The following is a 24,698-nucleotide window of genomic DNA, read 5'->3' on the forward strand; positions in this document are numbered from 1 at the left end:
AGATCCACTCTGGGGTGTCCTGTGCCCTTCAGATTTTACTGGAGGACTCACTCGCTGTGGTACCACATCCCTTCTGCCAGCACTATATGGTCTGGGTTTAAACTCTCTTGATGTTTTCCCCACCCAGCCAGTTCTATTGGAGGCGAAGTGATCCGCCATCTCTGCGGCCTCCTGCACAGATGTAGGGGAACGGTCTTTGACCAGGAGCCTTATTTCTGGTGGTAACTGATGGTATAATTGATCCAGTATCATGAGGCTTTTCACCTCTTCCACTGACTGAGCTTTGGCACTACTCATCCACTTTCCAAATATATCCATCAACTTTGCTCCCAGTTCCACAAAAGACCTCCCTGTCTGTATCTGGCAGTTTCTGAAAAGCTTTCTAAAACAATCAGGCCCCATTCTGAATCTTTTAAACACTGCTTCTTTGAATTCAGCATAGGTGACGGGCCTGTCTGAGGGGAAATATTGGTATACCTCAGCCAATTCCCCTTTAATCAGGTTTGATAAATACTGCATGTATTTATCTTCAGGTAGCCCCCACAACTGAGCTGCTTTTTCAGAGGTGCTGAGGTAAATTTGAGGATCTTGACCAGGTTCATAGACAGCAAAGTCCTTTGGAGTAATTTTTATTTTTGCTCCATCTCTCTCTTTCCTTGTCTCAGAGTGAAATTTCTCTCTATCAAATTTTAACTTTTCTACTTGTAATTCAGCATCCAATGCTCGTTGCTTCTCCCTCTCCTCAAACCCCAATCTCATTCTCTCAATTTCCAACTCCCTCTGTTTTTCCTTCTCTGCACCTTCCATCCTCAATCTCTCAGCTTCCAACTCCCGCTGTTTATCTTTTTCCTCAGCCTCCATCCTCAATCTCTCAGCTTCCAACTCTCTCTGCTTGTCTTTTTCCTCAGCCTCCATCCTCAATTTCTCGGCTTCCAACTCTCTCTGTTTTTCCTTCTCTGCACCTTCCATCCTCAACTTCTCTCTCAAGTACTCTATATAAGCGGGATTGCTTAAATATCCTTCTGGGGTCTCTTCTCTGACAGGTTGTTTTTGCTGGGCAGTTGCAAATCCTATAAGTGCTACCCTCAATTCATCTACCCCTTTACCCTCATGAGGTAAATTTAATGTTATGCACTTCTCCACCAGCTCCTCTCTTTTCATTTTTATGTATTCAGCCATGGTGTTTGAGTTCACTCACTCTTTGCCACACACTCTTTGCCAGTCACTCTCAAAAGAAATCTTGTTTTGTTATTTCTGTTTGCCACACAACTATTAGGGATTGTCTAGTATTCGTATCTCACTGCTACAGCCAACACCTGTGACGTAGTCTCCTTTGTCACCACGTGTCTTTGGGACTCTCTTTGGTTCGTATCTGGATTCTCTGTTGTTCGTATCCCACCGCTACTGACACCACATGTGAGGCATCCTTCCCTGGCTCTCCCTGTCAGGTTCCTACCTGCTCGTGGTTACTGCCTGTCTCTAGGCACCACCAGGGACTCCACCAGTCCGGACCACTCTCTCTTATGATTTCTCTCCCCGCTCTAGCACAGATCTCAACAGATCCCCCTGCTAGGCAACCACCAGTAACGTCCCAATACTAGTATTCCCAGAGACTCTGAATACTGGTATTGTTATTCTCTTCACCGCTGCCACCATTTGTTACAGTTCCCCTTCAGCCTTGGTCATTACCTTATCCTCCCTTCTGGTCTGTGAAACCCCAGCCAAGGATCAGGCCTTTGGTAAACCAAATTAAGTATTTATTACAGATAACAGAGCTAACAAGATTAACAAGATTTCTTCTTAAGGCACATAAGCATATGGTTTTACTCAATACTAATCCGAACTTCACCTCCCTCCTGGTAAACAACTCTCTAAACCCCACCAAGCAATCCACTCTTTCTCTTCTCCCCCCTGATTCCACAATTCACCACCTCACATTCACCCAGATTTACCTGTCATCCTTTCATTTATACTGTCAGCCATTTTAAACATTCAGCCAATCATCAAGCATTCTATTGCCCATTCAGTCCCCCTCCTCTTTCACTACTTACCATGTATACTCTAAACAACCAGCACTTACCATATATACACTAATATATAGGAACATCACACAGACCCACAGTGCTTTAGGTCTTCTCATGCAGGTGGGCCTGCTGCCATGCTCTGGGCCTTCTGCTGCCGCGCTCCTACCATTGGCTGTTGCTGCCCTCTGGGCCTTCTGCTGCTACCACCACCACCCTCCAGGCCTTCCACTGCCACAGCTGCTGCGCTCCAGGCCTGCTTCTGTTATTGCCGTTACCACCACCGCACTCCGGGTTTCCTACCACCACCGAGGTTTGGGCCTAATTTTTTTTTCTAATAAGGTGCTTTGCCACTATGCCCACGTCACACTGTGTGATGGCATGGCAGCATGACGACGTAACATCTTAGAAAAATGTGGGAGATTTTGTGGCACTGGTGGTTCTTAATAACTCATGACTCTCCATCTGGCTGCTTTTCATTGCATGCTTATTGAAATATGTCACATAGGAAAGAAGGCAATAACCCTGGCATGAAAGACAATCATAGTCTTGAGGTCACTTTTAATAACAAAACAAAAGCACCCCCAAATTCTACCCAGCTCTTCTCCCAGGTCCTGCAGGCACCATCGCCTCTCAGAGCCTGAACCTTAGGAGCTCTGGGAACCCTACTGTGGAAGAGGAATGATCTAAGAGATTCTGGAGTGTGTAGGATCCATTTACACGGACTGCTGGCCAGACCAACTCGCTTCATTATTGTCTCACATGGACTGAAACTGAACTCTTGGGTATACCCATTTCTCTCCTGCGACTGCACTGTGAAGATGTTACTGATCTTCTCATTGAGAAGAAATCCCTGATGAGTTTCTAAGGAACTCCAGGAAGAGGGTTTGGAAATTATTACTCTAAATGTCCCACTAGATTTCTTCCATGGGCCCGGGGCAGGCCAGTGCTGGCCCTGACTCTGAGTAGGACTTTGTTGAATACAACTCTTAGTATTCTTAATTAATACACTTTAGTTATTTGAACAATGTCTTTTTATTTATTTGATCCTGAGTTATTTGATATTTTTTGTTAAATGTACCTAAATTTGTGCTTTGCTTCAGAATTAAGGAAAGATGAGGCAGAAAATGCAGATACTGAAGAGAGCAAGGGCTCGTTTGCAACTGTGTCAAATGGAGATGCTGAAATAAGCATGAGTCACCCATATTATGATGTGGCAAGACACAATATCATTCACTTTGTAGGTATGTTTGCTGAAAACCTGTTCGCATTTTCTTTGTGTTCGCAAATCACTTTATTCTCCTGCTTCACATTATTATTCCATATAATGGTTTTGCATCTTAATAAATTAATCATAGGCTTTAGTGAAAATATCAAACTCTTGGGATTAGTGGAAGTCTGCATATAAAAGGAAAAGCAAACTTGTGGGCTGCCTGAAGACTACGGGTGATATTCAATGCTAGTCGTACTCAGAGTAGACCCAATGAAGCTAATAGACATGACTAACTTCATTAATTACGGTTCATTAATTTCAGTGGGTCTATTCTGAGTAGGACTTTGTTGAATACAATCCTAAATCAGGCTGACACTTGGACTCTTCCAAAACTGATCTCTGGCATCTTGCTTCCAATTCAAGGATCTTCCCACTTTATGCAGTTTTCTTGTATGTGTGATAAGGCGCAGACAAAGGGCTCTTCTTTCCTCCAGTGAGAGTATTGATAGAAGCTTTGGCAGAGCCATCCCGTTGTTTTGCAGTTCAGCTATTTGTGTTTGTGTGTGTGTGTGTTGACTCATGCAGGCAAGTGAACAGCAGAGATGGGTAAGGCATGGGTTCTGCCAAAGCCTCTCATGTTGCTCACACAGGGAGGAGTGCGCTAAAGAGCTCTTTGCATGTTTCTCGGCTTTCATGTATGTGAAGTAGCAATCTTACAGATCCTTGCTGAGATATTCTGATGTGGTTCCTGTTAAAAAATCAGATTTATAGGTTGTAGGATGCGTGCTGGAACACTAATTTCAAAAGTCTGGCATTTCTTTTGTAGTATCTCTCAATGAAATCAGTGAGGCTTAAGTACTTCAGTTTGGCTGGGGTTTGCTTTTATTTTTTAAAAATATAATTGTTAATCTGCTCTCACTTTATCTTGCCTTCTCTTATCTTCCCTTGGCAAAGTAAAATTTAAATTCAGTTTTTGTAATTACTTAGTAAAGCAGTACAGCAGTGGTTCCCCACCTTTATGAGTACAGGACCCCCTTTATAATCTCAAAAAATTTCATGACCCCTCCACACTAATTATAATTTTAGCGTCTGTTAAGTGAAAAAATCACATCTGCAAATATCCTTTTGCATTGAAAGCTCTCTGCAGACAGGGAGGTGTTGCTTTCTTTTCTTAATGCAAAGGTTCATCAAATTGGTATCCCCCTCCACCCCCACACAGTCTGAAGATGTGCAGTCCTGTCTCCCAACACCAGTGGGTTATAGTGTTGGACTAAGAACCAGGTTCAAATCCCCACCCAGCCATGAAGCCCACTGGGTGACCTTGGGCCAGACACAGTCTGTCAGCCTGACCTATCTCACAGGGTTGGTGTTAGGATAAAATGGAGGGGGGAGGACCATGTGCAACTTGGAGGAAAGGTGGAATATAAATGCAATAATAATTAATTAAATAAATACATTTCATTTCAGCTGTAGTATGTGGACCCAAGCCTCAGCCAACCTGCTGAGCTTTTTTTAATAATAATAATAATAATAATAATAATATTTTTTCAATAATATTTATTATTATTATTATTGAGGCCTATAACAAAATGTTGTAGTACAGAATACTCTGGTTCATTATTCCAGCCAACCATACCTCCTTTAACAATACTCCAATCCATTGCTCTTCCCACCTGTTCCCCCTCCCCACAAAAAAAAAACCAGTCAGTGTTCCATGGCCATGAGCATGCTCAGCCTGTTTTTGCTGCCCTCTCCAGGTTTTTTTCCTTATTGATTTTGAATTTCTGCAAAAATTGGTCTGCGAAAAAGACAAATAATTGGGTGTTAGAACAAATTAAACCAGAACTGTCAGTAGAAGCTAAAATGATGAAACCGAGGTTATCATACTTTGGACACATCATGAGAAGACATGATTCACTAGAAAAGAGAATAATGCCAGGAAAAACAGAGTGGAGTAGAAAAAAGGGAAGGCCAAACAAGAGATGGATTGATTCCATAATGGAAGCCACAGACCTGAACTTACAAGATCTGAACAGGGTGGTTCACGACAGATGCTGTTGGAGGTCGCTGATTCATAAGGTTACCATAAATTGTGATCGACTTGAAGGCACATAACAACAAAACAAGCCTGTTGATACCTCCCTCTTGTATGTAGATGGTGCTGTTTTGACTACATAAGCAACGGCATGCACAACTGAACATTGGAAGTAGAGGGGATGATACCAAACATTTAGAGGAATGAGGTTCTGTCCAATGATATAAAATTAGTGTTCATTCCAGTATATAATAAAAGGTGTCCAGTTATCTACCAACAAAATGGATGTATATTGAGAATAATTTTTGTGCAAAAAAAAATAGATTTAATTTCTCTGTTGACAAATTTTTAAAAATGCGTTTTTAGTATATTTTAACTATAGCCAATTTCTTTCATTCCAGTTAAATAATATAGTTGACAAAAACTGAAGTTACAGCATTTGTTATAAACAGTGGCAGAGTTACAGTGATTTGTAGCCATATTGGCTGCATACTTTGTTTTATTTATATTGATTAAGTATTCTTGATATACTGTTTGTTCTGCATGGGTGTTCCTTTCTAAATAACCACCACCATTTCCTTTCTTACAGACTGATTGATCTGTGTGTGTGTGCAAATAAAGATGATTTTAAAAAGGCTTTCACATAACATTTCAAATTAAAGTGTCATTTTTTGAGGATTTAAGAATTCTGTCAGGCTTAAAGTATATAGTATGATTTTTTCTTTTCCATCTGGTTTTTACATGTTATGGATATTAAATTATAGAAAGCATTTCTACCCTTGAGGTAGGAGGAAGAGGCAAATATATCTATTATTATATATTACCCTTACTGCAGAGCACTGCATGAGTATCTATGTAAACAGAAATGTACATGTGGAGTTGAATTTGTAACCTTCATGATTAGAACTACTTTTCCCTTCCAAAATGTATGACTTCATATTCAGGTTTTGCATTTAAAACATGTCTTCTGTGCATATAAACTGAAATTATCACCCAGATAACGAAACTCTTTTTGGTTTACCAGGTGATGATAATTTGGGGAGAAAAGTGATTGTTTTCAGTTGCTGCCATTTGCCCCCTTCCTACCAGCTTAATCACAGTCGATTATTAGAGTGAGCCTTTTTTCGTCTATTCATTCATGTGTTAATAGGCATGGAGGGCGGCGGGGTGTGTGTGTGGAGTGGGGGATGGGGGGACCCCAGTGAGATCTGGGTTATGTGATCCAAGTTTTCCAATCCTTAGCGATAAAATCAAGCATTGCTCACTTCATCACTGCCACCTTGTCTGCCTTATGTTCTTTCTTCATATTTGAATTCAATGAGCTTGTAACACTAGTGAATCCTACACGGGAGTGAGCCATGCCAAGTATCTGTTTGGCATTTGGTCTTGGGCTTAAATTTTCACATACCATGAAAATGGTATACATTATACTTAGGTTATTGGGCATCTGTATTCCTTATGTTTTTTAAAAATGTTGTCCTAAACCACAAGGAAAATATGTATTAGTGTATTATATGCTGCTTCTCTTCTAGATATTTAAAGTATACATTGGACCAGTATGTGGAAAATGACTACACAGTTGTCTACTTTCACTATGGACTGAACAGTAAGAATAAACCCTCCTTGAGCTGGTTACAAAGTGCCTACAAAGAATTTGACAGGAAGTATGTTTTCTAAATTATTCTTTTAAAAAACCACACACCACCATTCTAAATTCTGAAAACCATAATTCTACCAAATTTTGCGTACTTTTAATTAAAAATAGATCACATTTGTATCCCCCCTTTCTTTAGGGCACAGGGTAGCAGATATTTGGCTGCCCCATTTTTATCATCACAACAACCTTATCAAGGCCAGTGACTAGTCCAGCCTTTCCCAACTAGTGGGCCACCAGATGTTGTTGGACCACAACTCCCATCAGCCTCAGCCAGCATTGCCAGTTGTAAGGAAAGATGGGAATTGTGGTCCAACAACATCTGGTGGCCCACTAGTTGGGAAAGGCTGGACTAGTACAATAAACTTGTTGAGGAGGAGGAGAGGACAGAAATTGATTGTTCAAAGATCACCCAGTGCATTTCATCTGTAAGGAAGGATCTGAACCCAGATCCCCCTTGCATTTCAAGTGCACATCTGCACAATTTGTGAATTATCAAATGTACAACAACCCACCAGCTATGCATTTAAATCAGTGTGACTTAAAATGTAAATAACTTTGGCCAGCTTGTGCCCCAAGAATTACTAGAAAAATAAACAAACCATAAATACAGAAGCCATTAAGGGAGATCCTGTATAATTTTAAAAATAGTTCTAGTCTGTCTCTACAAGGAATGTACAGTTTAAAAATTTCCACACTGCTATTTCTACTCATGCAGTGATTGTAAATTCAATATATTTCTGATAAGTAACTCCCTTTTCATGATAGCCCTTCCACAAAGCTAATTGCTGAGCAGGGTTTATTTTATTTATTTATTTAATTAATTTAATTTATATACCGCCCTAAGCCAGAAAGGCTCTCTGGGCGGTGTACATAAGAGATAAAACAAGCACAATATATAAATACAATAAGTATAACAAAATCAAAGATCAAAACAAACAATAACAAAGAACCAACAACGTCAAAATACAACAATAATGAAAATACTGATAAAATACACTATAAAATACAATTTAAAATACAATTTAAAATACTACTTCCATTCCAAATTCTATGTGGTGCCTAGGATAGCATGCTACAAGTGCCAAAGAATTTTTAATGCCAGGATACCTACTCACCAACCAATCTTATACATGAGAAGGGGCTATGGCTCAGTGCGAGAGCATCTGCGTTACATGCAGAACGGCCCAGTTCAGTCCTTGGCATCTCCATGTAGGGCTGGGATACAACCCCTGCCGGAAACTTTGGGCAGTTGCTGCCAGTCAGTGTAGACAACATTGAGCTAGATGGACCATTGGTCTAACTCTGTATAAGGCAACTTACTATGTTCAAAAACTGAAGGGTGCTGAGAGTTGCTAGGAGATGCCCTGTTCCCCTCACAGAGCTTCAAATAAAGTGACTGACTGTTTAGCCACTCTGGCCACTGGAGCTCTGTCAGGGAAATAGGAGTCTCCTCTCAGCACCCTTCACAAACTACACTTCCCAGGATTCTTTGGGGGAAGCCATGACTGTCTAAAGCAGCGTTTCCCAACCTCTTTTTATTTTTTTGTTGCTGGACTACAACTCCCATCAGCCCCAGCCAGCATGGCCAATGGTCAGGAATTATGGGAACTGTAGTCCAGCAACAAAAAAAATAAAAAAAGATTGGGAAACACTGGTCTAAAGTGAAATAAAGGTCTGGTGTGGGTGTGGTCCCCTGATTAGCCAAGCCCAGCAGTTGTGAGTCTGGCTTTTAGAACACATACAATTGGCCCTTACTGAGCATGCCCAGCCTTATCATTGAGTTCAATGCTAAATTTCTTAAATTAATTAAAAATCAGCCAAGCATTTTTTAAACTTTTAAACTGCAGAAGATGAAGGTCAGAGTATGGGGCTAAATCAGTAATAGGATTACAGGTACTCTGTGAACATGGCTGATTTGTAATGAATTTCAACATGAGAACTCTCGGAGAAAAAAGTCCAAAAGGGGTCTGTTTTTTCTCTCTCTCTCTTTGTACACTTTGAACTCTCAATTCTCTCTGACTGTTTTGTGTATCACCATGAAAATTTAGAGGGTTGTTAAGGAAACATTTCTGGGTTCAGGACTATACGTTTTGTAAGGTTTTGTTTTGCAATGAGTTTATGGGAAGCATCAGAATGGCATGGGGTATTTTCAGTTTAATATTGTGGAATGTGAAAAATCCATGCTGACCATAATATACAGCCGCTCTTGTAGCTGTATAATTATGTGCACATTCTCCATGCAGCCTGGGCAATGTGCACAATTTACCATTCCTTTTACTAAATAGATACATAGATACCAGAGCTTGGAGGATTACTTTTAAAAAAGTAATAAATTACAGTTACAATTACATGGCCCAAAAAGTAGTAATTACTGTTACAATAACAATTGCTCTGAAAGGAATTGATTACTTTACTTTTTATCAGAAGTAATCACTACAATTGCATTTCAGTTACTTTTTTAACAAACACCTACAAGGTGCTGGCCTTGGCTGCTGCACATCTAAGTAGCCTAAAACAACATTAAAAATAAACACACACATACAGAGGTAGCAGAATAATTCTTTTTATCCATAAGATAGCAATGGTGGACTCTCCGCTGGTAAGGGAGACGGGGAGGGAGGCAGAGGCCACTACTCAGATCTTTGCACATCAAACCAAGTGCAACCAGCCAGCAAGATAATCTCTCTCCCTTAACCACCTCCCAGACCCTGCCCTGCCACCAACTAAGGGACACTCACCCAAGCAAAAATTTTCCCCTGAGATGCAAAAAAGTTAAAATACTACAAATGCAGCACAGTAGCCAGAGAGGGTGGTGGAGGCCACTTTGTGTGCCAAGTGCAAACACAGTATTTATTTATAGATAGACAGACAGACAGACAGACAGACACACACACACACACACACACACACACACACACACGTCATCTTTCATCTCCACAGTTCTTTATCTCCATTCTGCTGCTGCCTCCTTCTCCTCCTTTATCCATGTTCTTGCCCTCCAGCTCCTTTTCCCCTCCACTCCATTCTTTACCACCACCATCCATTTTTTAAAATAATTGTTTTCTCCACTACACCCCTTCTCATCCACCTCTTCCCTCATTGCCTCCTACCCACCCACAGAGCATGAGGGAAGAGCGACACTGCACAGTTTGAGGCACATGATTTTCATCCACAAACCAGTGGAGCAGAAGACTTCCCCTGCTTCCCCCCCCAGTAATGCCCCAAAGTAATGCTCGAAACATTACAATTACTCCACAAAAGTAATAAAATTACTCCTAGTTCTATTACAATCAAAATGTAAAGGAATGTAAAGGAATTACCCACTCGTTCCTCAAAAAAGTAATGAATTACTAGTAATTCGTTACTTGTAACAAATTACTTTCATGCTCTGATAGATACTAAATATTATTAAGAAGAAGCTGGATGGCAGACTTCTTCAGTCAGGCTTACTGAAAAGCAGCTGGTCCTTATGAGTGTTGTTCCTGCAGTGTCAGACTGTGACATAAGAAGCTTTTTATACACAGCCATCTTTTCCTCCCCATCCCCACCAGCTCAACTATCAGTGCACCTTGCTTTAGCTCAGAAGTGAATGGTCTACCCAGGAGAGGTGTTCACAGGTCATTGAAAGGTGGGATTGCACCTAGCTTACCCAGCAACCCCGTAGCTGTTGTGAACTTTGTTTTAAAAATATGGCAGGACGGAAGAGGAAGGACACTTTGTGAACTTGCTTGTGCTCCTTCTGCTCATCTAGATGTGTGCGGTGTGTGTGCATCCTAATGAGTTATCCTATGACTGCCTCCAAAATGTCACAGTTTTATTTCGAATAGGGGATGCCTCATTGGTTTATAAAAGAAGGTTTATAAAAGAATTGAACTTCTTCTGCTTGCAGCAATGCTGATAATACATCATTTTGGTCAAAGTTCTCTTCCATGTATCTTTAGGATTGCACACCAAAATCTGTCAGAAACAAATACTTAAAGAAATCTAATAAGCTGGATATATATTCCAGTGTGAAACTTTCTTTTTTTAATCAAACAATAGCAGAAATTAGAATCAAATAATGGTTTCCTTTTATTGAATTTCTTAAGATCTCCTCTTTTCCCCTCTGTTTTTTCCTTTCTCCATTCCCCAGACACTTTTTTATCATTTAGAGAGATTTTCCCCATCATTATTATACCCAGAAAACAATTCAGATACTGGTTTGTAATGTAATAGCTATATAATCTTAGCCTACTTCAGTTCCATCAGGACTGACCATTTTCTCTTTTCATTTTACATTCAATTTCCTCTGAATTAGATCTGCTTGAAAGAAATACTGTATAATGTTCCAGTAATAAACCCCTTTTTTTTCATTCAATTGTGGCTCCTCTGCATTACAGCATGTAATGTTCAGAAGTCCCCTAACGATTTAATTTTCTTTTCTACAGGTATAAGAAAAATCTGAAAGCACTCTACATTGTACATCCAACCAATTTCATAAAAATTATTTGGAACATTTTTAAACCTCTGATCAGGTACATATTGGTTTGCTGAAGATAATTCTGTGTTTAGCTGAAGGTTAGTTTGATTTTTTTTTTAACATTGTTAAGTGGATTTCTAGAAACATCTGTGTTATAGAAAAACACAAAATAAAAACACTTGGGGAGCCTGTCAATGAAATATATTACTGATGGTGAAGACTAGGCATGAGTGTGTTAAATTATTTTGTTTTACTTTTCCTCCTGATCTTGTTTTCTGCTGTGTCCTAAGTGCTTGCTTATTCCACTCTATTCTATTGTGGTTACTATGCTGAAGTCAGACACTTTCTCTTCTATTATTTACTGCCTGATCCTAAACATGTTTTCTTGGAATTAAATCTCAATGAGTTCATAAGATTTAACGTCCTAGGGATTGTTCTTAGAAATTCAGCCACAGATAAGTCCTCTACGCAGGGGACCACACCTGTATCCTGATACCTACTGTAGCTGAGAAACTAAGATGTGGACCAGGAGGTTCCTGGTTCACTGGGTGGCACTAGGCAATCTGCTGTTCTCACTGCATCTGCACATGCATCTGTCGCATGAGGATAATCATACTAATCATACAGAATTGTTGTAAGGACTATGGAGACAAGGAATGCGAGGTGCTTTGAACACTCTATACAAACTGCTGGAGGCCGAGTCCTGCGATTTCCTCATCCCTCCTCCTCCTGACCATGGCCCAAAGCCTCTCCTAAAGGTTTGCAGGCCCTACTGAGTAGGATGGGCTATGATGTGGGGGGGCTGATCAGGAAAGGAGGGGATCTGTGAAAACTGGGTGGAGGCACCTTCCACAAGAAGGTGCTCACTTCTCAAAGTTATATCTGCCTGATTTTCAGGGATTCCCTCTCATCTCAGGTCCCAGGTGATGGTCTGAAGGCACATGAGGCCAGCTCCCTGCTGAAGCTAAGCAGGGTCAGGTCTGGTCAGTGCCTGGATGGGACACCACCTGGGAACCATATGTAAGCCGCCTTGGGTTTCTATCGAAAGAAAGGCGGGGTAGAAATGTAATAAATAAATAAATAATAAATAAACAAATCTCCTAAACCACAGCCCATCCTGTTCATCAGGGTCTCCCTGGCTCTCAGTAGAGATTCTGTGGGAGGGCTGGGGTAGGGGTGGGGGAACTATTGGGGAGACGAGAGGATCAGAAAGTCAGCTTTCCTCAGCCTCCTTTCACAGGCTTTTCTTCTGGATCCAATTCTACTACTCTTCATAATGTCCAAGAAGTTTTCAAAACCGAAGAACTGACTAGGTGGTCTAAAACAAAACTGTTTTCTTTTATTCTTTTTTACATAAGTGGAGGGCTGGGAGGAGTTTCAGAATAGGTTAGAGATTTGTGGAAAAGTAGGGAGAATTTGAATGCCTTTTGCAGAAGTAGCTATTTAAAAACTCTGGTTCATAGCCACCCCAGCCTTTAAGTCACTTGGGCCACTCAAGGAGAGAGGCAAAGTTCTGTGTTTCATGCCAATAAAAAAGTGAAACCATAAAAATATCTTATATATTCCATATGCATTAATGTCATTAATGTCAAGACAGCAGATTTTTGCAGAACAGAATGCCCTCCTGAGGTGAAGAGCAAATTAGCTATAATGTAAAACGTTAATAAGATTAAGCAAGTTCTCTAAGGCACTGCTGCAGTGTGTAATACAATCAATTTTTGGTTGTGTGTTTCTGTGTGTTTTCTTTTGGAATTAGCTAATTGGTTGGCATAAATGCCTAATTTATCACGGAAGAGCATGCTGGAAGGACTCAATAGGTTTGTACACACTGAGGATCAAGTGTATTAATTTTGTTAAAGCACTTCCTTTCTAGCAGGAACCAACCCTTTTGATTAATTAATTCCTTCTAATTAAAGGTCGAACCTTATTTAATTTCTGCTTTCTTCCACTAGAGGGTGCCTGTGCACACACATAAGCTTTTCATGCTGTTCTGAATAATACAAGAAGGTCCCTCTTTTAGATTTAAAGTGAAGAATAATTTACAGAAAGGGGAATAATATTTAAAGTATTTTTAGCCTAATATGTGTCTATTTGCAAGGCCCAAGCAAGGAGGAGGTGGAAAGGTATATTTGCTTAGGCCCAGAGTTCTGATGCTCCAACCCTATTACCTAAAGACTGAATTGTAGATCAGGCTTGATGATATATATGGAAATGTATGTACCTATTGTTCGGATCTTTGTGAGATGTGCTGGAGCCAATCAGAAGCAGGGTTAGAGCAGAACAAGCAACATTCTGAACACTGAGGTGCTGGTATAGGTCTTTCTCTAGAACAGACAGAGTATGCAGTTAGACTAGGACTTGTACTTTGAGAGGCAGAGAGATTTGTACTTCCTATGCTCCATGTTCTTGCACAAACTGCTGGCCCCAATGGACAACCAGCCCCAGAGTTCCTTCTGCATAAGCAGAAGGAAGGGACAACTGTGGAGGACGAAGCATGAGAATTTGGGACATTGATCATTTGATCATTGGGTCAGTGAGAGCCAATGCTACTGATATAGAACCAAATATAGAACATAATGATAATGTCATTAGTTACGTAAAATTCTACCACAGTAGACAGTGAGATGAATAATGTAGTTTTTGTCAGAAGCTGAACTGCAGCAGAATGGAAACAGCACCTCACGCGAGAAATATGGGACACAACAGATATTGATGCCTCTTACATCTCTATATGCATGTGATTCCTGCATCCAGACACTACCAGAGTAGAAAGGGACAAGACAGCAGAAAAGCAGTTTCCATTCTATCATGGTAGTGATGAATTGGATCTATGAAAACTGCTATCATGTGATTTAATCTTTCTATATAAAGGAAGGGAGCATTGCTTTGCCAGCAATAACATCAGGGTTTTTTTACTTTAACTATTGACATAGAAAGTTTTAATGGAACACATTCTTTTTTTTTAATGCTGCATTAAAATAATGATTTTTGTGTATTTCTCAAAGCACTGGTTTCTATATCTATGCAAATAGCAGTTACATTCAGATGGAACACAGTCATTTTTATTCAGATTGAACTCAAGCATGGTGTGTATATGTTTGTTCACATGAAAATTAAAGCATATTATGTCATGGTTGCCTGAATCATAGTCCAATTTTGAAATTTTTGACACTGATATTGACACCAGGATTTTGTAATATACAGTAACCCTTTCAGGAAATATTCCTGATTTCTGTATTTATTTGTATAATTTTTCTTATGTTCCTAGTCACAAATTTGGAAAAAAGGTAATCTATCTGAATTACTTAACTGACCTGAGAGACCATCTCAAATATGATCAGCTCAACATTCCTCAAGAAGTTATTCGGTATGTGATACATTCACAACAGTCCTTGCAAGTGGTTCTTTCCTAGTGCTATAATATGTAAATGTTTTCTTTTTTCAGAGGACTACATCAAAGTTCTTAAAATGTTGATACACCTGATTTATTCTTGGCTACATTGTATCCTACAAGGTGCATTGTTATAAGAAATGATGTCTAAGTAACACTGAATGCTTAACCACAGAAAATTATTATTTGTATTATTTTAAATTGTTTTTAGATTTTTAAGTGCCTTTTAAGGTTTTTAGGTTGTGCATAGTTTAATTGTATTTTAATTGTATGCTTTTCTATGTTTTTAACTACATGTAGTTTTATTTGTAAGCTGCCCTGAGTTCCAGTTTGGAAAAAGGGTGGGGTAAAAATAAAGTTTCAATCAATCAATCAATCAAAAAGTAAATTAGTATCTGCAGGGACTAGAACGGGTGGGGAACCTTTTTGGCTTCATGGGCCAGGAGGATCGGCTTCATGAGCCAAATTTGACAGGTGGGTGGGGCCTTTCATCTGTTAATCACATGATGTCATTATGACATCAGATGATTGACAGGTGGATTGACGGGCAGGGGGCAAAGGGGAGAAATAATTCTTCATGTGTGTGTGTCCCCACAGGAGAGAAAAAATTTAAAATGCAGGCTTACTTCTCTTGCTTAACACAATAACAACAGCTGCAGTGGCAGGGTAAAGGGAAGAATTCTTTCTCCTCTTCTTTTCACCCCCTACTGCTAGCTCAGCACCTCCATTGCTAGAATAAGGCACACTCCTACAACCCATCAACTGATGGGAGGAAGGGGTACCCCTTGCTCAACGAAAGAGAAGTGGTTTCCATTCCATTCCATTCAAGGTGGCCAATCTTTTATAGTGCTTTTAAACGTTTTCTGTTGTTGTACACCACCCTGATGTTTTGTGAGAGGGTGGTATAGAAATACTTTTTATAAGGAAATAAATGTCCTCTAAGGGCTGTCACACATATATCCATTAAATTATGTTTTAAAAGCTAACAACATGAAGATAAACTACAAACAAGTGGAGCTCCCACAAATTTTTAAAATTAGTGATTTTATGATATATATTGGTGAAATACAAAAGAATACAAGATTGTTAGCTATTAGATAAAATGAGATATAATTTAGCAAGCAGAAAAATTAAGAATAGCAAGTAGTACATTTTGTTAATATTTTATTTTTTAATATTCTATGGGAGATTACAGTCTGGAAGTAAGGTACTAACACAACTGAAACTCCTAGAACTGCTGTTTCTTTGTTTGTCTTGAGAAACATGAATGAATCCAACATTATTCTTGAATATCCAGCCTATTTTTCTCCACCAGACATGATGAAAATCTTCGGACTAAACAAAAGAAAAAGCCACCCACTCCAGTGAAGATCCCTCCACCAAGACCACCTCTCCCAACTCAGCAATTTGGGGTTAGCCTCCAATAGTAAGCCATGTCGTTTCTTTTATATCTTGCTGAAAAAAGGGTATCTTTCCATAATACTAGCAGTTCCAAGTCTGGAGGAGTTGTCATGTGTTTCTTTCTTGTCTTTCTCACAGTGCTCAAAACTACTCCAGTTTTTAACCACTTGTTGCTCAAAGTGCCTACACTACTACAGAGAATTCACAGCATCCATGTTCTGTTTCTTAGAGACAGACTTACTATTGAGACTACTGAAAGGCAGAATAAGGCAATCTGTTCTTGTACCAGTCACTGATTCTGCATGCAGTCATGGACAAATATTTTAAGTGTGACCCTTGCTATCTGCAATTTTTTTTTTGCCTGTCACTGATATAGGATGTGATGAGACTTAAGTATTATGAAATTATTACACAGTGAATGGAATTATTCAGTAATCTATATAATGTAATCTACAGAATGAGAAATACATTTTGTTAATTATATGTGGACCAAACCTGATTGACTTTAAATCTAATCTGGCATAACTGGATTTCAGACTGATTTTGGATTGGGTGCCTGGCTTTGATGATGTATGCCATATCCTAAAGACATCAAAGGGTCCAATTCATATCCATTTCAGATGATGAAACATTTCAGATAATGGTAACAATGAACCTCTTGTTGATTTGTCATTTAGCAGTTTCATTCTGCTGCCTCTCTTTGACATTTCTTTGCTCAAGAAGTTCAACTCTATTCATTTGGATCCAAATTGAGTCAATGGTTTCCTTTCCCATTACAGATGTTAATTAACCCAGCATTGAAAAGCTGATTTTTATTACTGCTGATGTAAAGGGTCACTCTATTTTAGATGCGTTCTAGCTCTAATTGAATTGTCACTATCTACACTTTTTTGCTTTCCTAATCCCCTCTAACCCCACTGCCTATAGTCACCTCCCCATGTGTATATATACCTACAACTGGGGATGATGATGATTAATTTATTACAGTGTATTATAAACCACTTTTTGGCTCAAGGGCTCCCAAAGTGGTGAACAACATATTAAAATAAAATATACAGTAGAGTACAATGAAACGCTATAAACCAAAGCAAGCTTTCATCATCTGTACATCCCAAATACTTAGGGGCTAAAAGCCTACCCAGAGAATGAGAAAAACGTACCCCATCTAGCAGGCTTAAGGGTGCTCTCACTAACACCTATTTCTAACTATTCAGAGAACCAGGGTGAACAAGTAATTCATATAAATTACTGCCAAAAACATTTAAAAATAAAATTAGGAATATTTATCATATTAATTGTTGCTACAAAAAGAAAGAGCCCAACATCCCACCCACTCCATGCTTTCTAGGCAAATACAGCCCCCTAGAAGCTGATGATAAAAGTGATGTAGCATGGTCCAAAGAGGCCTTTGTGAGCAATCCACCTTGATGTGTGCTGGTGATTACGCTTCATAAATCTGATGTAGTGGACTCTAATCCACAAATGTTTATGCCATAGCAAAGTGTGTTAGTTTGTAAAATGCCTCAAGACTCTTTGTTGTTTTTGCTGCAACAGAATAATTTGACTACTTCTCTGGAAATTCTTGCTGGCATTGTTATAGTAATGCCACAATAGCAAAGTAGGTGAAGGGAAGCGAAGGAAGGCTACAGGATATTGTGCTATACTGACAGAATGAAGGGTTTGCATATTATGATGCTCATGTGAGTATCCACAGTGCCCCTTCCAAGTCTATGAATGTATAGTATCCATTTTTTTTTCTTTTTGGATGTGCGATACAAGGCTTTAAAATAGCAACCAAATTTGCAATACTTCCAAAAGTGATGAAAGTAGAAATAGAATCTAATGAGAAATTATTATATATGAATAGGTTTAATGTTTGACTTTGCAAGCGTTTCGGAAAAATATAAAATACAGTCTCCTTGTAATTATACATTCATTGTGGCTTTAAGGGAGACAGATGATAAAAAGTACATCAACCTGAGCATCCTGTCATGCAGAAGTCTTAACCCTTCCTTTTCCTGACTCTAACCCTAACACCCATCAGCTCATGATATAGGCCAAGTTCCATATCGCACATAGTTACTAACAGGAGCCCTGGCATGGATTGCCAAGGTAAAGGAATAAAATCCACCTAAAATTGCTAGCATGATCATTTCATAATTTAAATGCAGCATTTGATAGTGAAGAGGTACAGACTCGCGGTTATAGTGCATGCAGCTTCAAAATTTTGTCCTCAGGAAATCCTTTCCACATGGGCCTACCTTCTGAGAAGCTCCTGAGCATCTACCAGAGGTTTTTGTGGTATGCTATATGTCACACACTCACTTTGTGGCCCGGAACTGGATGTGTGACTTTGAACAAACTCGGCACTCTCTTGTGGTTATACATTACAAGATCATTACTGATCTTCCTATTAAGGAACCTTCCATAAGCTTCCAAGGAACCCCAACATGGTTCAAAAATCATTCTTATAGAGAACCAAAAGTATTTTTACTATGATAACATTTATGAGGCCAAACTGAATGAGCCAGGAGACAGATTCAGTCTTGCAGAAATAAATCACTAATGGGAGGAGGAAGATCAGAACTGACATCTGCCTCCATTTAAGGCAACTGCAGTGTTTCTGCAGACATGTGACTACTTGGATTAAGCTTTTCCCTTCCTATTCACTTTTGTACCACAGGATGGTAGGAAGACGTTTGCAGTTGTTAGGCAATGCAAACTTCAGGATCACACTCATTGGGGTAAAGATTTGCTTTCTTGGCAAAATATGGGCCTCTATAGAATATAGGATTAGTTCACAACAGAGATGTGGTATCTGGATACAACATATGGGATCAGGTACAGTTCAATGAGGTGGGTTACAATTTGATTACTCACCACTTGTTCAATCACAGTTGCACACGGGAACAGATTCCACTGAAAAGCATGGTTCTTGGAAGTGCTGTAAACTTTCGTTCATTTGTGATTTATTTGTAATGGCTCATTTATATTGGACACAATGCTGCAGGAGTTGATGTATGTTCAAATATGAGCTGGCCCTAGAAGAAAATTGTATAATGTGCTATCCCTATTCTTGTTAAAATCTGTTATTCTTTCTCCAAATAGCCTCAAAGCTAAAAACAAAGGTGAATTAATCCCACCAGTAATGAAGCACACAGTAGTTTATTTGAAAAGAAAAGGTAAGAATTTACTTTCGTTTTAGACAAAAATAATTTTTCATGTGAAATTACAGTTTTAGTTTGCATGTTTGGGTACAATTATGAAACCAGTGACTGCAATGGTCCATAAGCAGAGGACCTGCCTTTCCTTACCAGGTAACTGTAGATAGCTGCCTAGGCTTACCCGGAGCATGGGATTAGCAGCAACACTTCCCACAACACTCTCTGAAAAAGGCTTGTCCTTACTTAGCTGTACTGTTTTGCCTGTTCTGCTACTCATAAAGAGCAGGGGTCAAAGAAAGGATACAATGGGTGATAAGAGAGGGAAGAGACTCTAGCGATAGTTGAAGGAAGTGCAATGAAGAGTTTAATAGGTTCCTCATACCTTTTGAGGAGCATGCAGGATTAATACCAGCAGCTTTGGAGTGTTAGGCTTTCTGTGATCCATGGCAAACATTTGGAACCAGTTCTATATGGGTCTAGTGCTGTGTCAAAAATGACCTTGCCTTTTCTGCTGTTCTTATGGTGATGGGGAGAATTTCTAAGAAATGTTGTTGGTAAGTTGGGGGATTTGGTGCTTATCTTACATAATAACTGTAAGAAGTGGCAGATGGTTTTTATTCTTCAATTTAAACCTTTAAAAAACATTCTTTTGGCAACCACAGCAATGCAATGAACTCTGCAGGTTCTGACTCCAGCAGCAAGATTCCTGATTCCCTGGAATACCCATAGGAGAACATTGTGTCATGAAGCAGAAAGCAGAGAGTAGGAATAAACGGACAGTTCTCCCAATGGAGGGCTGTAGAAAGTGGAGTCCCTCAAGAATCGGTATTGGGACCTGTACTTTTCAACTTGTTCATTAATGACCTAGAATTAGGAGTGAGCAGTGAAGTGGCCAAGTTTGCTGATGACACTAAATTGTTCAGGGTTGTTAAAACAAAAAGGGATTGCGAAGAGCTCCAAAAAGACCTCTCCAAACTGAGTGAATGGGCAGAAAAATGGCAAATGCAACTCAATATAAACAAGTGTAAAATTATGCATATTGGAGCAAAAAATCTTAATTTCACATATACGCTCATGGGGTCTGAACTGGCGGTGACCGACCAGGAGAGAGACCTCGGGGTTGTAGTGGACAGCACAATGAAAATGTCGACCCAGTGTGCGGCAGCTGTGAAAAAGGCAAATTCCATGCTAGCGATAATTAGGAAAGGTATTGAAAATAAAACAGCCGATATCATAATGCCATTGTATAAATCTATGGTGCGGCCGCATTTGGAATACTGTGTACAGTTCTGGTCGCCTCATCTCAAAAAGGATATTATAGAGTTGGAAAAGGTTCAGAAGAGGGCAACCAGAATGATCAAGGGGATGGAGCGACTCCCTTACGAGGAAAGGTTGCAGCATTTGGGGCTTTTTAGTTTAGAGAAAAGGCGGGTCAGAGGAGACATGATAGAAGTGTATAAAATTATGCATGGCATTGAGAAAGTGGATAGAGAAAAGTTCTTCTCCCTCTCTCATAATACTAGAACGCATGGACATTCAAAGAAGCTGAATGTTGGAAGATTCAGGACAGACAAAAGGAAGTACTTCTTTACTCAGCGCATAGTTAAACTATGGAATTTGCTCCCACAAGATGCAGTAATGGCCACCAGCTTGGACGGCTTTAAAAGAAGATTAGACAAATTCATGGAGGACAGGGCTATCAATGGCTACTAGCCATGATGGCTGTGCTCTGCCACCCTAGTCAGAGGCCATGCTTCTGAAAACCAGTTGCCGGAAGCCTCAGGAGGAGAGAGTGTTCTTGCACTCGGGTCCTGCTTGCGGGCTTCCCCCAGGCACCTGGTTGGCCACTGTGAGAACAGGATGCTGGACTAGATGGGCCACTGGCCTGATCCAGCAGGCTCTTCTTATGTTCTTATGATGTCCTCCCATGGTATCCCAAGATGTGAGCTGGCCAAGGAGGCTGTTTTTAGAGTGCTGGAATTGACAGTGATGAGCACTTTGGAGGCAGCAGTCCTGGTCAGCTCACTTCCTGGAACACCATGGGGAGGACATGGTGATATAAGCACCAAACTCTCCAATCCCACCCGCAAAATTTCATAGAAATTTTACCCACTGAAATCCAACTTTCAGGGTGATTTTGTTTTGCCCTTTTTGTCCTGCCTCCCCCTCCCAAATATGACTGAGCCAAAAATATTGGCCCACTCTTTATAGGACTGTGCTCCATCAGAAGGTGTGTGAAGTATCACACATTTGAACACACGTATTAGCATGTTAGAAAGAAGTCTGGACTAGATGCCTACTCTCTGATCTGTTAGCTGTGCCTGGCCAGATGTGATAGTGTTGCTTTCAAGTGGCCCTGCGTGTGTCTTCTGAGAGGGTACAGTTCTATGCAAGACTGAGACTGCTTTGAACATTTGTATTGCCCCTGAAAGATCAGGGGTGGCTGCTAATCACCTTTGAACAGTGCATAGAAAAATAAAGTAAATGGAGTCCTTTCTCACAGGCTTATAGTCTAAGGGTGGAATCAGATGAGTGAAGAAAAGGGAACTGTTGCCAAAAATGGCATTGTGTAACATCTACTTCTTCCTGTTGATGAGTACAAAGCATCAGTTATGGAGACTGAAAATGGGAGAGGAAGGTGCAAACCAACATCTGAAAATACGTTTTTTTGTTTTATTTATTTATTCATTCATTCATACAGATATCCATATTGTTCTCCAACTAAGTTACACTCAGAGTAAACCCATTGAAATCAATGGGTCTATTCTGAGTATAACTTTATATCACCAACAAAAATTAATACCCCACTCTTCCTCTCCAAGAAGGAGAAGGTTTTCAAAATATTAAAAAACATTAACAACTAGCAGACTAAACACAGCATAAAGTGCAAGAACACTGCAGGTCATAAATGGTTGCATTTTATGTTTTTCAAGGTGATGAATATTTGGGGCAGGGAGGGAATTCCAGCAATAAGACTGCATGCCAAAAAGCAGCTAGGAAATGCTGTGGGAATTGAGCGGATTAGATCATAGAACCACATGGAAGGGGTAAAAAAAAACGGCTCTCAGAAACTTCATGATCTGGTACAAGGTAAAATGAAGGGAGAATTCAATTTGAAAGAGCCAAAATACATACGTATTTTAAGCATCTAGCTTCAGTGCTTCCTTGAATAAAGGACCTCTGTTTACAATAGACTGAATATTTTTATTACACTTTTATGCATACAGCATGGTGACTTTTTGCTTTTAAGGTCAGAAAATGGCAAGTGAAGCTCTCTTCACTTCTTGGATTAAATTGTTCCATTGATTATGAAGTAGAACTTCCAGTAAAAATCAATTAGGAACTCTGCTTCCAAAATAGAAATGGGTGGCACCAGCCCCCCCTCCCCCTGCACTAAGTAAAACATTCACATGTACATTCTTGCCTTTCTGGTTTAGGGTTATAGTTAGCGGCTAGTTTATCAATGCAATATTTTAAAATAAGTGCATGAGTTTTTCATGTGCATATTGCTGATTAAGCACAATATTGATGGGTTACTCTGCATTCATTAGGAATCAGATTAGTTTCTGCTTATGTACTGTACATAGTGTACTTTTCTTCCTTCCCTTGGTCCTTCCAACCAAGCCATGAGATTTGCCTTAGAAAGGAGGGGGCTTACCACACCCAGTAATCCTCATTGCTTATTCAGGAAGGGCTTTGTCTCCTCCTTGGCCTTCTTTCTCAGAGCCAGGATGGCCATTGTTTCTTAGCTACCATTTATACTTTTGAGTACCCTGCCTTCTTCCTCTTATGATGATGATGATTATACCCCGCCTTTCAGCCCAAGGCCCTCAAGGCGGCTTACAGAAGACACAAATATCAAAATACAATATAAGAATACATCACTAAAACAATAAAGTAATACGATTTACAAAACACAATTTACAAAAGTTAAATAACAACTTTCAAGTAGCTCAGTGGTTTCACTCAACCTTGTGCCAGCTCTTAATGAATCCTGCCTTTGTTATCAAGGTGGAAGTCCAGAGAATCAGCCAGCCCAGCAGTTCCCCTCCCTCTCTGGTGAAGGCAGCATGCTTCTGAATACCAGTTGCTGGAAACCGCCATAGAGGAGAGTACTGTTGCACTCACGTCCTGATTGCAGGCTTTCCATAGGCATCTGGTTGGCCACTGTGAGAACAGGATGTTGGACTAGATGGGCCACTGGCCTGATCCACCCAGCTCTTGTGTGTATTAGGGTGCAGCCTTACCATTCTGTGTTATGAGTGTCCAAAATGTGGCAAATATCAACATTCATATCTGAATATTGACAGTCTGAGGCAAGTTTTGTGAATATTAGCATTTACTGGTTTTTGTCTTTATTTGTTGAACATACATCGACAAGTTAAGTGACTATCAGTGTTGACTGGTACCTCTTTTAAGTATTTGGATAGCCACAAAATTCATCTGGGGTTGTCAACATTCACATGCAATGTCATTTGCTGAATTTCAGATGTACAAACTGGAATTTGTTTGTTTGTTTAGTACATTTGTTGGCAACTCAGTCAACAAAGTCCTGCTACAGGTGCAACTTAGAATAGGTTCACATAATTTGTGTAGACATGGCAAAAAAGAAAAGAATGGCGTTCCCGCCTTAAGCTGGGGCGTGTTTGCCGCCACCTGACTTCTAAAAGTCTCGGGAACCTTTTGTGTATGTGTGGTTTCCAAAGATGGTCAGCTGGGGTTTCCTGACCAATGAGATGTGAGGCAGGAGTGGGTTTAAAAGCCCACTCCTGCCTCAAAACCTTGCCTCTTTTTGCCTTGCGGCACCCCCCCCTTGTCAGTATGGGCTTCGCTAGTTGCCAGTTGGGGCTGAGTAGGATTTTTTTTTTAGGGATTTTGATTTCAGAATCCCTTTGGTACTGCTGGGTTGATTCGATTGGCTTTTGGGGGGGTGTGTGGATGTCTAGCTAATGGCTGGCATGGAATTCGGGCAGGTGAGGAAGGTGGGGACAAAGTAGGAGAAGGAGGCATGTTGTTCAAGGGCACTCCCTAGGGAACTACCAGTGCTGAATGACTGGTGGGGATCTGGGCGTGTCCTTGTGGGACCAGCTTGTGCAGAATGGTGAACACCCGTACGGCAGGGCCAGGCTGCGGAGGTTGGAAACACATACTTGGCTCTCCTAGCAAGGAGGGACAAGTTTTCCCACATCCTTGGCAGGGGAGTCACAGTCCTTTGAGACTGACATGCTCAGGGGACTGGAGGGAATACTCCCTTTCAGTCAGGTTTATCCTCAACTGCCCAAAGTAAGTTCAATTTGGACATTTGGATGTAATTGGCTGAAGTTTAATATTTGTTATATTTTAATAAATATAACATT

General features: G+C 40.1%; 1 protein-coding gene across 9 annotated transcripts in view; it reads left to right on the plus strand.

Annotated features, from left to right (window-relative positions):
- Nucleotides 1-24,698, plus strand: part of ARHGAP8 (Rho GTPase activating protein 8) — a 164,347-nt gene that overhangs the window by 33,352 nt on the left and 106,297 nt on the right. For all 9 annotated transcript variants that reach the window (XR_009757607.1, XR_009757606.1, XM_061582386.1 and 6 more), the window contains 7 exons: nt 3,125-3,265; nt 6,294-6,381; nt 6,802-6,933; nt 11,354-11,440; nt 14,654-14,752; nt 16,092-16,202; nt 19,286-19,359. Coding sequence is in view for 7 of the 9 variants with exons in the window: in XM_061582386.1 (XP_061438370.1) it covers nt 3,125-3,265; nt 6,294-6,381; nt 6,802-6,933; nt 11,354-11,440; nt 14,654-14,752; nt 16,092-16,202; nt 19,286-19,359 (732 nt within the window). In the remaining 2 variants the exon portion in view is untranslated. The remainder of the gene's footprint in view (nt 1-3,124; nt 3,266-6,293; nt 6,382-6,801; nt 6,934-11,353; nt 11,441-14,653; nt 14,753-16,091; nt 16,203-19,285; nt 19,360-24,698) is intronic.

The sequence above is a fragment of the Rhineura floridana genome, chromosome 8 (genome assembly GCF_030035675.1).
Source record: "Rhineura floridana isolate rRhiFlo1 chromosome 8, rRhiFlo1.hap2, whole genome shotgun sequence".
Lineage (NCBI taxonomy): Eukaryota > Metazoa > Chordata > Lepidosauria > Squamata > Rhineuridae > Rhineura > Rhineura floridana.